The sequence below is a fragment of the Neopsephotus bourkii genome, unplaced genomic scaffold, assembly GCF_033783945.1.
Source record: "Neopsephotus bourkii isolate Nb327-2 ecotype Australia unplaced genomic scaffold, CSIRO-AGI_Nbou_v1 NB_962, whole genome shotgun sequence".
Classification (NCBI taxonomy): domain Eukaryota; kingdom Metazoa; phylum Chordata; class Aves; order Psittaciformes; family Psittacidae; genus Neopsephotus; species Neopsephotus bourkii.
This window is the reverse complement of record NW_026901456.1, coordinates 3,071,786-3,083,119: the sequence shown is the minus strand read 5'-3', so window position 1 is coordinate 3,083,119 and position 11,334 is coordinate 3,071,786. Positions and strand designations below refer to the sequence as shown.

The window sequence follows — 11,334 nt, the reverse complement described above, 5'->3', positions numbered from 1 at the left end:
CAGGTAACATTTATTTTGGCAGGGTCCAATTTGCTAATTACTTATATTTGAAATTACTGTATTTCTACTTCATGAAACCCCCCACAAACCACCAAAACAAACAAAACCCAACAAAAACAAAACCCCAAACAAACAAAATGCAACGAAAACAAAAACCCAAATAATCCCTGGTTTGTAAATGAAGAGTTTTAACTGAGCTATCAGTTCATGGTCAAAGAAGGCATGGTATTACATATGCATTTAGTAGCAGGTACACTCCCATTGCCAAGAACTGCTTGCAGCTTATGACCTGTGCAGTCAGACAGTGCAAAATAGCAGCAGAAGACTTGCATCTCACTGCCAAGAACCTACAGCCATCCAGTCAAAGAACTACTGAGACCTGGTTTCCACTCACACACAAATAAATAAATAAATAAATAGATAAATAAATAAATAAAAGCATGCACTCTGGATAACAACTGTGCCTCATTCCAGCTAAACCCCTGCTCTGGACCATCAGTAAGCCAGGACTGCAGCCTACTGCAGCCTCCCCACAGTCAATTCCAATGCAGCCAGCCAGCCAGCACACCCCTAGTGCTCCTTGCAGTCCTTCATTCTTTCACAGCTCATAGGCTTTTATCTCCTGCCAGTGGTCAAGTATTTGACATTTGCATACAATCGACAACAGAGGTATTTTCCAGGGGCTTTCCCTTCCAAGACTGTTAATTGCAGTCTTGAGACTTCATAAGCCCCAGCATCCCTTTGGATTGTTGAAGGGTTTAGGCACTTGGATGCAGATCTTCAAAGAACGAGCTGAGGTTTGATATGGCTTAATTTGGTCTTAAGTCACAAAAACAACCACCAGAGCCAGGGGATGAACCATCCTCTGCAAGAATCCCTTTGCATGCAATGTAGAAAATCATCTGGTTGTTAGCAGCCATGGTGCAACATGCATGCGTGTGGGTATGTGTGTGTGTATATATATATATATATATATATAATGACCTTATCACCATGAGGCACTGGATGAAAACACAAATGAAACAGGTTTTCAAGTTGTTCTCACACTTCAGTTTTCTGACTGAAACAGGGACTCCAGGATGAGGAAGTTTGAATGCAAGCTAGCACTCTGCACTACAATGCTTACTGCTTTCATAAAGAGCAAAGCAAAACGTTTGGAAATGAATCCTAAAAAGTAAATCAGTGATAAAAAATGATAGTGGGAAGAAGGCTGTGGGCAATGGCAAGTGAAAGGGACAGAAAGTCACAAGGGATCACTGACTGTGGCTGTTGGTGCAATGAACTGACATGTCAATGCCCTGGCAGGCCCTGATAAAAGGTTTATTTGAAAAGCAGGGCTACAGGGAGGTTTGATCCTGACCCCATGAGAGTGCCACAGGCATGGGTCCAGGAATTTTATAAAGCACTACCCCATGCACAGCAGGCCAACCAAAACTGTTTAGGTTTTGCCCAATTTAGATGGACCCCATGATCTGCAAAAAAACCCCCATGCTAACAGCCTTGGGAAATTGCAGCCACTTTATATCCTCCACCTGCAATTTCTTATATGCAGCTTCAGAGCTCCATCCCTTTGAGCATGGCCACACAGGAGAAATGTATTGTTTTAACAAGACTAGTTTAGAGCAATGTCCCTGATATTCGACAGTTATACGAGGATAAAAACGTTCATGATGGGATGGCTTATGACAAATGGGTATAGGCAGATAGTTATGCTGGAGAACAATCTCCATGAAGGACATAAATACCATAATGGAGGAGGAAGGACAAGCAGAAGTACAAAAAGTAAGCACTATTTCAGTGAAAAATCATCTCTAAACAAGACCTTTACGTGCAGCACAGTATTAGCTGGAACAGAAAAAAAAGTGCTTTTAGATTATTCTCCTAAAAAAAAACCCAAACCGACAAACACACAGGATTTTTGTTTGATGGTTACCTTCTGAATTCAGGGCCATATCAGATCCTTATTACTGAATAAGGAAACAGAGTTTTTTTTGCGTGGAGTAACAAGTTCCTGGACTTTGTACTTGAATCTGTGTCCCTCATGTGCTATGAGATCAAAGTGAGATAAATGAGAGTAGCCTCATTTACTCCTTCTTAGTGTGTACATAAGTGCCATCTTCTGGCCACAACAGGGACTGTAAGAGAACTAAAAAAAACCAAACTTTCAAAATGAAGGAGTAAAGCCAGTGAATAACTACTTACTCTAGAGACAGGAGTAGCCCACACATTTAATATGAAGAAATTTCATCTGGAAGGGGAAAGCTTCTTCCTAAAGTTCAGAGATGTCACATTTGCGAACATACTTCTGATGCTGGTAGAGAGTGGGAAACAACACACACAAAGCTCTACATTCAGCTGTTACCTTCATTAGATAATGTCATTCGCCTTAGTTGGGAGCAGCTGCAGACAGTGTCCCGAAAAGTCCTACTTATGCTGTGTTCCCAGATCAACACGCCAAAACCTGAAAAGCTAAACAGATGCCACAAACAAGGGTTGTGCCACCAGTACTTCTCATTAATACTAAGGAAAAGTGTTCAAGTATAGGACACTTGAGTTGAATTTCAGAGAATTTGACAATTGTCATCTCTGCACTGTGTTGTTGGGCTACAACAGCAACACAGAACCCTACTGAAAATGTGTACCTGAATAAAGTGAATCGCAGCAATCTGTCCACACATCTCCCATGAAGACTGAGACACCTATTGCCACGTTTTATAAACCAGTACCTAAAAATTGTTACCTCTTGCATAAAATATCTCTCTCCTCCCACAAATATAATGACTAGAAATTTTTACCAGTATATTGCAAAACTAAAAAGGCTTAAAAGTTACGTATGCCTTCTTAAACACTTTGTGGTTACATCCCAAAGTAAATCAAGTATCGCTGCTAGTACACAGAACTTTATTGCACCCCATGACATTTAGATGACTTAAAATCCCATCTTCTTAAGTAGTGACTGCATCATGACCACACGAAAATCTTTATATATATATATATGTATCTCATATCATCTTGAGATATATATATATAAAAATAAATCTTTCTCATCAGTGTGAGGAAGAAACAAAAAAGCCAACTTTCAGAAGCTGGAAAGCAAATAATTACAAATCACTGGCAACTGTTCTTGGTGATTTTTTAGTCCCACTCACTACAGGGGAGGAAAAAAGGGCTGAACAAGTTTTTTGAATGCTTGACATGGAAAATATGAGATAAAGCATTTCAGCACTGGTTACTGTAAACGGGGACCATGCAACATACTACAAAGTGATTATACACAAACAGAAATTACTTTAAAATTCAGAACCCCTTTTGTCCTAAATAATTTGGGAGGGAAAGAGAGAGACTAAAAGGAACAATAGGGAGCTATTTATTCTTTCTCTGAAAGATGTTGAGACCCAAAGTGAGCTTGATGGGCTTTGTGATAATCACGAAGGACAAAGGCCCCTATGCTTCTGACCAACTGATGCCAGTAGGAGGTTAAGTACAGAGTAAAGGAACTGAGTACAAAGTACAGAGCAAAGGAACAGAGGCTTGCCAAAACCCACGGAAGCCTGTGGGGCCTTTATCTCGGTGAAATTCAGAAGAACAGAACTTAAATATTTAAGGACATCAGGGTTTGACTCTACTTAGAACTAGTTCTGCAAAACAGGTATCAGTGTTGGAAGAGGTGAATATTCCCAGGCTTTACTCACAAGAAACAGTAAGCCAAGGACAGCATTTTCTGTTCCTGTTTGCTGTCTAATCTGATTTATTTTCTCCTAAATAAATAAGCAAACACAGAAAACAGGCAACATAATTCCTATCCAGTTAACATGAACAGTTTTTTGCTGCTTCTCACCTCACTTATGGAGGGGGTGGGAAAAAAACCCTGTTGAAATAAAATTTTATCAGAACCAAAATTAAACACTTTGTTTTGAAATACGTAACAAGAAAAGGGGTAAAGAACTACGATCACAAAGTCATCAGAGACAGTGGCGAACTGTGTTGCTATTGGCTTACACACACGCTTCCCCACAAAGAGTGAGGGTCTTCCCTCAAAGACCTACTTATTTCAGGGATCTGATTTTAGCATGGCCTGTATTTGATGAACAATAAGTAAACCCCTCCCCATGATGTGAGGTACAGCTAGTTTTTTTACTAGTAAAAAAGTTGACCCATAAGGTAAATTACAACACTAAATTACAGCGCAATAGTGTGCAAGTGATAACTAATCCTTACTGAATGAGTCAGAAAAACATTGATAGGCAGACACAGATAATCAAAGAACAGAGAATATGACATTTTTACAGAAGATAATTGTCAATCATTGTCAATAATGATGCACAATGCTAGTAATTTAGAAGACTGAACAAAATTTAGGATTCAAAGATCAAGACTTAACATTACTGTAAGAAAAAAAAATGACAGATCTATCATTACGTAAAACTCTGAATGCTTAAACTAACTGAAATTCAGTTAAACTTGTATTTCATTATGCATAAAATGACAAGGATTACACAGAATTCAAAAACATTTCAGATTTCAACAAGCTCGAATAAGACTTGCACATGTATTTCATCAGCTGGTACAAAGACAAAAAGAATCATTACATCAAGTAACCGTAATTTGTTCTCAACAGCAATTTCCATACATTGATGTGCCCATTTATTGCCCATCTGTCAGAAACAAAAATAAGTAAGCTGAACAAACTAAACCCATGCACCAACACAAGTAAAAATCCTTAAACATATGACATCTGGAATAATATTGAACAATATTTTAAAATGTATATTACATGAACAAGTATGATAATATATGCTCTATGAACCACACTGGATTGCATAGTCTTTGGGGCAAGGGGTATTCTTTATACTGTGCAAGTATATATAACACAATCCTGGCTGTCATAGAATCATAGAACAGTTAGGGTTGGAAAGGACCTTAAGATCATCAAGTTCCAACCCCCCTGACATGGGCAGGGACACCTTGGTCTAAACCATATCACCCAAAGCCTCGTCCAACCTGGCCTTGAACACCACCAGGGATGGAGCATTCACAACCTCCTTGGGCAACCCATTCCAGTGCCTCACCACCCTAACAGGAAAGAATTTCCTCCTTATATCCAATCTAAACTTCCCCTGTTTAAGTTTGAACCCATTACCCCTTGTCCTATCACTACAGTCCCTAATGAAGAGTCCCTCCCCAGCATCCCTATAGGCCCCCTTCAGATACTGGAAGGCTGCTATGAGGTCTGTACGCAGCCTTCTCTTCTCTAGGCTGAGCAGCCCCAACTTTCTCAGCCTGCCTTCATATGGGAAGTGCTCCAGTCCCCTGAGCATCCTCGTGGCCCTCCCCTGGACTTGTTCCAACAGTTCCATGTCCTTTTTATGTTGAGGACACCAGAACTGCACACAATACTCCAGGTGAGGTCTCACAAGAGCAGAACAGAGGGGCAGGATCACCTCCTTCGCCCTGCTGGTCATGCTCCTTTTGATGCAGCCCAGAATATGGTTGGCTTTCTGGGCTGCGAGCACACACTGAAGCCGGCTCATGTTCATTTTCTCATCGACCAGCACCCCCAAGTCCTTCTCTGCAGGGCTGCTCTGAATCTCTTCTCTGCCCAGCCTGCAGCTGTGGCTGGGATTGCCCCGACCCGGATGTAGCACCTTGCATATATTTATATGGTGTCTAATATTGTAAAAGCAACTCTAAATAATAAACCTGCTGCCAAGCTCAAGTACCTGCAAACTAAAAATCGACAAAAGTAATGAAGAGCATGTTGTTTTCATTATAAGAAGTTACACAATTATCTTCTCTCTCTACAGGCGGCTGTACATACAACACAAGCAATAACAAATTTTACTTGAAAACTGATGAGCATTTACCTTGATGAAGCAGCTCTGCTTTGAATAGCAAAGCCATAGTCTAGTAAAACCCAGACTTAACTCTAAAGCTGCAGTAATTAACCTACTTCACCCTGTCCCACCCCCAAATCCTAACATTCAGCCCCTGAGGGATCAGAATTTAATTCTCAATGAACAAAAATTGCCAAGGATAATACTGCAGACCCTAAGGAACTGTCTATACTGCAGGGAGAACCAAGTCCGTATCATAGCACAGACACGACCACACCAGACTTTAGCTTGGTAGGTGAATACTACGCAATTCTGAAACACACTGGGATACATCCACATTGTTCTCCTTCCCTGCCCCCCCCCCCCCAAGTTATGTAAAATCCAATTATGTCTGACTATAAACATGCTATAAAAAGCATATTTTTTTAGAAAATTAAGATTCATAATACAACACCTAATACATAAATAACAATGAGGAAAACTGAAAGCATTTACAAGTTTTTAGAGAAGTCTCTAAAACTTGTAGTGATACCTGTGACAGGCAAATACGTAATTTAGAATACTGAAAAAGTTTTAATAGCAAAAGAACTCCCTGGTTTAATGTGAATTTACAGAACCACTGGCAGGCTTTCCTGTCCTTGGAAGCTTTTGTTTTTCTGTACTCAGTATAAGCTGCTAACAGGGTGTTGAGGGAGCTGCATTTGTATTACTAAGTATATACTGAAAGGAATATAATGTTAAGTATTCAGCATTATAGAAATAGTTGTCATCATTCAACACCTAGGATTCAAACCCAAAAATGAATCGCCAGTGCAGGAAGTCCATTCTCACTCATTCTCTCTCCACAAGCCAAGAGCCCTCAAAACCACCATTCTTACTTCTAAAAAAGCTCTTTAGTTGATGGAAGAACTGGACAGATATTTTGCATTTTTTTTTAAACCTCTCGCCACATAACTCCACTTCTACCTTTGCCTTTCATATTTTTCAGGTGGCAAAACAATTACCTTTTGTGAACTGCTGGCCAGTGACATAGACAAGAGTAACAACATGTAAATTAGTTCCTATGTAAAAACTGCATAGGAAGTAATGTACCATGTTAAAAGAGGGGGAGAAAAAAAAATAACCACCAAACACAAAGACACTGACACTAGATGGGCAATATTATCTTTTCCCCATCCTCACTCTTTTCTAGCTTGGCAGCTTTCTTTAAAGAAGGTGGGAGGGAAGAAGCTAGAAATATGACTTTTTCCAATTAAAGATCAATCTATAGGAATTCATGACATCTGGAAGAACTTCCCACTTGCCACTAGAACCTGGTTAGTTTAAAAAAATTCGCCATCAACCATGTATCTATACATAAACTCCTCTTTATGCATTTTATAATTACACTACAAGAGTTCTAATTAATATAAACTTTCTTTAACTTCCAAAATACTCGCTTTTAAAAAGACCTAATTGTTTGACAGCCACATATTGATGACAGAGGGAAGAGACTTTCGGGAGTAATCTGCATTTGCTTAACAACCCAAGCGCTAGCTACAGCTTAATAGTAAAACACAAAATAAAGCCAGTTACACTCTTTGTGAGATTTCTGTAACATTCCGAGTCTCTTTCCAATTCGTTCCCTTGCTGATGTACTGAATTAACCTTTAATAATGAAACTGTAAGTTAAACACCGCAATTCACTACGATTTGACACTGACTAACGCATTATTAACGCACTTGGCAGTGTACTTGACAAATGCGGTCTTAACTATGCTGCCAATAGCCAGCTAATGTCCTTGAAACTACACTTTGCAGCATACGTGCCCTGTTCGCTTAAACATTAACTCCCGTTGTCAGCGTGCACGCAGTCATTAACGATCTTCTTCACCGGTGCAAAGCTGTAAGAAAAGCCTTTCAGTTTTGGTTTGTCTTATATTTAAGCAAGCAGCAGTTTCTTCCACCGTGCCGGTACTAAGCACCAAAACGCACCCCAGCACCGGTTCTTTGCTCTATTCAGAGCGGGTTCACGGAGTGCTGTGCCACCTGCTAAGTACCATTCCAGGAGATAGAAAGAAAACGATCAATTTTTAGGTGTGAACAGGTGCGCTCTCACCACAGCCCCGCGGGAGCACGACCCAAGCGTGCACCCCGTCTCACCACCTCCCTCAGGGAACCCAGCTAGACTACGCCAACACCGCTACCGAAGCTGCAGCTATGCCTAAAGAAACAAGCCACAGAGCCCCCTGGCTCTGCGCACCCAGCAGCAGAGAAGAGGTGCTGCCGTACCGAGACACCACAAACAGCACCACTGGGCCGCCTACCAGCCGCTTAATCCGCGCCATTTCCCCTCCCCGGGGCGGGGCCAGCGCTGACATGGCGGGGCTCGGGGAGTAACCTTTCCCCGGGTCACGTGGTGCCCTCGCCGTGCCGAGCGCGCTCCCTCCCTCCCTATTCTCTACTCCCCCTTTCCCTTCTGTCGCCTGTGGGTGGCGCGGGGCCGGGAGGCCTGCGCGATCCCAGGGTGCTGTGCGCGGCGTGGGCTCCGCCATCCCGCTGGGAGAGACGGTTTGTGCCGGGCCCTGCTAGCGAGACGCCGCACCGAGCGAGCCAGCGAAGGCGTGAGGGGAGAGCGGAGAGCGCGAGCCCCGCCGCCGCCGAACGGCCATGTTCGCGCGCAGCCGCTGAGCGGGACCGAGCTGCCGCTCCTCCTCCTCCCGTCCCCTATCTTCCCTCCCCCGCGCGGGCGCCCGCCCGCATCAGCCGCCGCCGCCGCCAACATGGAGGCCGTGAACGCCTTCAACCAGGAGGTGGGAGCCGGGGAATGGGAATGAGGGGAAGGAGGTGTGAGCCTGGTGGCCGTTAAGGGGTCGGGGGTCGGGGGGGTGGTCACGGGTGGTCGCCATCACTCCGCCTTCAACACTCCGCTCGGCTTCCGGCTCTGGGCCGCGCGGGCCCGGTGCGGCCTCGCCAGAGGCCTGCTTTGGGGAGGGCCCGGGCAAGCGCTGGGCCTGGCTCGGTGCGGGGCTTCCCGCCGGTCTCAGGGGCGGGCGAGGGGAGATCTCGTCTCCTGAGTAAAATGGAGGCGAGTGTGGTCAGGCCTGCCGCGGCGGTTGCAACGGCCGGGAGCGTTCCTTCAGCGACGCCGCAGCTCGCGTTCCCGCGTGGGCCGGGGGCTGCGAGGGAGTATTTGGGCCCCCATTTCTGTCCCCTCATTTTCTCAGTTCCCTCCTCGCCTTGCTGGAGAGCGTTCGAGCTGGGATCTCTGTTACAAGGCGTTCCCACTGCATGCATGTTGTTAAGGAGGGGGAAGCCGCGTTTCAGCGCGCGAGGCACTTTTATTTCCTCGCAGTGGTTTGGCGAGAGACCTACCATGTGAACTGGCGGCAGTTAGGATAGGCTGGAGGTTGCATAGGGAGAGGGAACGCTGCGAGGGGGGGGCTATCTTGTTACAGAAACGAAGCGTGGGGATGGGGCTAGGGGATCGACCCAAGCGCTAGCGACGTGCGAGTTAGGCTGGAAAGAGTAGGGCATTCGCTGTCTTTTTCTGTTACACGGAAGGTGTCTTATTCTGATTTTTTGCTGATTCCTTAGTCAGCCAATCAGAACTGGAAATAAAATGGACTGTGGTTGCTTTTTACGTAATATATAATAAAGTACTCTGGTCTCTGTAAAGTTTTTGACGCATGGCTTAAAATGATTCTTAGATAAGATGACTGTCCTGCCTTAGTTGAATGATTTGACTTTTGCGGATTTTCAATGTACTATAGAGCATGCACGTTCTTGTTGCAGATAATGGAGGTGAAGCTAGAGCCTATTCCAGAATATTTAATGTTTTGAGGGTTAGGTTGCTGTGTGCATGCTTGCTGAACAGAGACAAGAAAAATGGCAGACTACTCATGTGATGAAGTCATGCTGTGTAAAGTTCACTCTCTGCAACTGTTTATCATACTCGCACACCCCCCACTGAAAATCTACTCATCTTCAGCAAAATTATAGAAGTACAAAGTGAAAAGTAGGTAGTGTGCACCTCCTGTTAACAGTTTTATTTCTGTTTATGTGCCCATGCTAGGGGCATATTGTGGTATTTTGAAGGAGTGGTATGGAAGAGTACAAAGCAGGCTTCCCAAAGATGTTAACAGAACGGCATGCATGTGGCATTTTCAGTTACCATGTAAACATAGAAATATCCTTACCTGCCTAAATATAAACAGAAGTTCTAGCAGATGATTGCTTTCACTTCATTTATTTGAACATGTTGCTACCTGATAAAACTATTGTACAGACGGCTTAGTGTTTCTCAAAGAATAAACCCCACTCCTTTTGCTGATCTGATGGTGAAAGTATGTGTGACTTTAGAGTGAGAGCAGTGTTTCTTGGTATTCTGTGACTAATCTCCATTTTAGAAATGGTTATGTTTTATTTCATACATCTTCCTCTCAGATGTAGTAAGAGTCTGGTGCTTTTGTTTGATGCAGTTAGAAATATTGAGTGAAATTCTGATGGCTGGCTGCTGAAGGGATTTCATTTAAACATTTATAGGGAAGAAAACTATAAAATGCCTGTTCTGCAATCATTTGTATGTGTCACTAGTTCCGTAGGACTACTTAGGTATAAAGCTAGCATGTTAATAAATTCAGGGTTTGTGTAATTACTGCCTGTTCTCAGAAGGTGTGTTTATGATATTAGCTAAGAATATAAAAGGCCAGTTCTTAAACTGTCCTCTTAACTTGGCAGCATCTGTTGCCTGAAGCTGTGAATGCAAAACAATGCATGCTAAAATAAACTGTAAAGCATCACAAACTTTTTTTTAGGAGGGTAAGATTTGCAGGCAGATATTGTTCCATTTCTGGGCTTTCTCAGTGAAAGCGGACAAAGTGAAAGAGCTGTTTTACAAAAGGTCGCAATGTTATTCACAGAATGGTGGGAATAGCTCAGGCCACTGAGTGTGTGAGAACTCACTTTGTCAGTAAGACTGGCTTATAATGCACAGACGTTGTGAGGACTACAGAGGTACCAGTCTCTGTTCCCTGAATAGTTAATTATTTTATTGAGAGTGGAATAGTTTCAGCAGCAAAGATGAGGTTATCTGCACAATACCCTGTAGGTCAAGAATTCCTGAACTTGCTGACTAGTTTGCTACAATACTGTGGTAGACAGAGAATTATGATTTTATAATGGCAACTTTAACTGCAGCCATGACTTTTGTGCTGGACTTCCAGTGCATTCTCTAGGTGATGTGCTTCTGGCTTTACCATCTTTTCTCTTGTGGCTCCTTCCCAGTCTTTCTGTGAAAGTGAAGGGGGAGATGCCACTTCTTTAGGTGGTCAGATCATTTGGCATTTTTGGAGGTGGGTTTGGTGATAACAGCAGTTTCTTGAATGTTGGGAGGTCCCAAGTCCAAATCATGGCTGTAAATTAGGTATCCTCTAAGCTATTAAGTTGGTATTCTCTCCTCAGACAAAAGAGCTTAGGAAATAAAAGTACCAGCAAGGCTTCTGTTTACGCAATTTGAGCT

At 43.2% G+C, this 11,334-nt stretch overlaps 1 protein-coding gene across 4 annotated transcripts in view; it reads left to right on the top strand.

The window, feature by feature from the left end:
- The first annotated feature begins 8,216 nt into the window (after nt 1-8,216).
- Nucleotides 8,217-11,334, top strand: part of SCAF4 (SR-related CTD associated factor 4) — a 45,372-nt gene continuing 42,254 nt past the window's right edge. The window contains exon 1 of one of the 4 annotated variants that reach the window (XM_061359073.1): nt 8,217-8,626. In XM_061359073.1, the coding sequence (XP_061215057.1) occupies nt 8,597-8,626 (30 nt within the window). In that variant the 5' untranslated portion in view covers nt 8,217-8,596. The remainder of the gene's footprint in view (nt 8,627-11,334) is intronic. The other 3 variants (XM_061359070.1, XM_061359072.1, XM_061359071.1) reach the window with 3 other exon arrangements.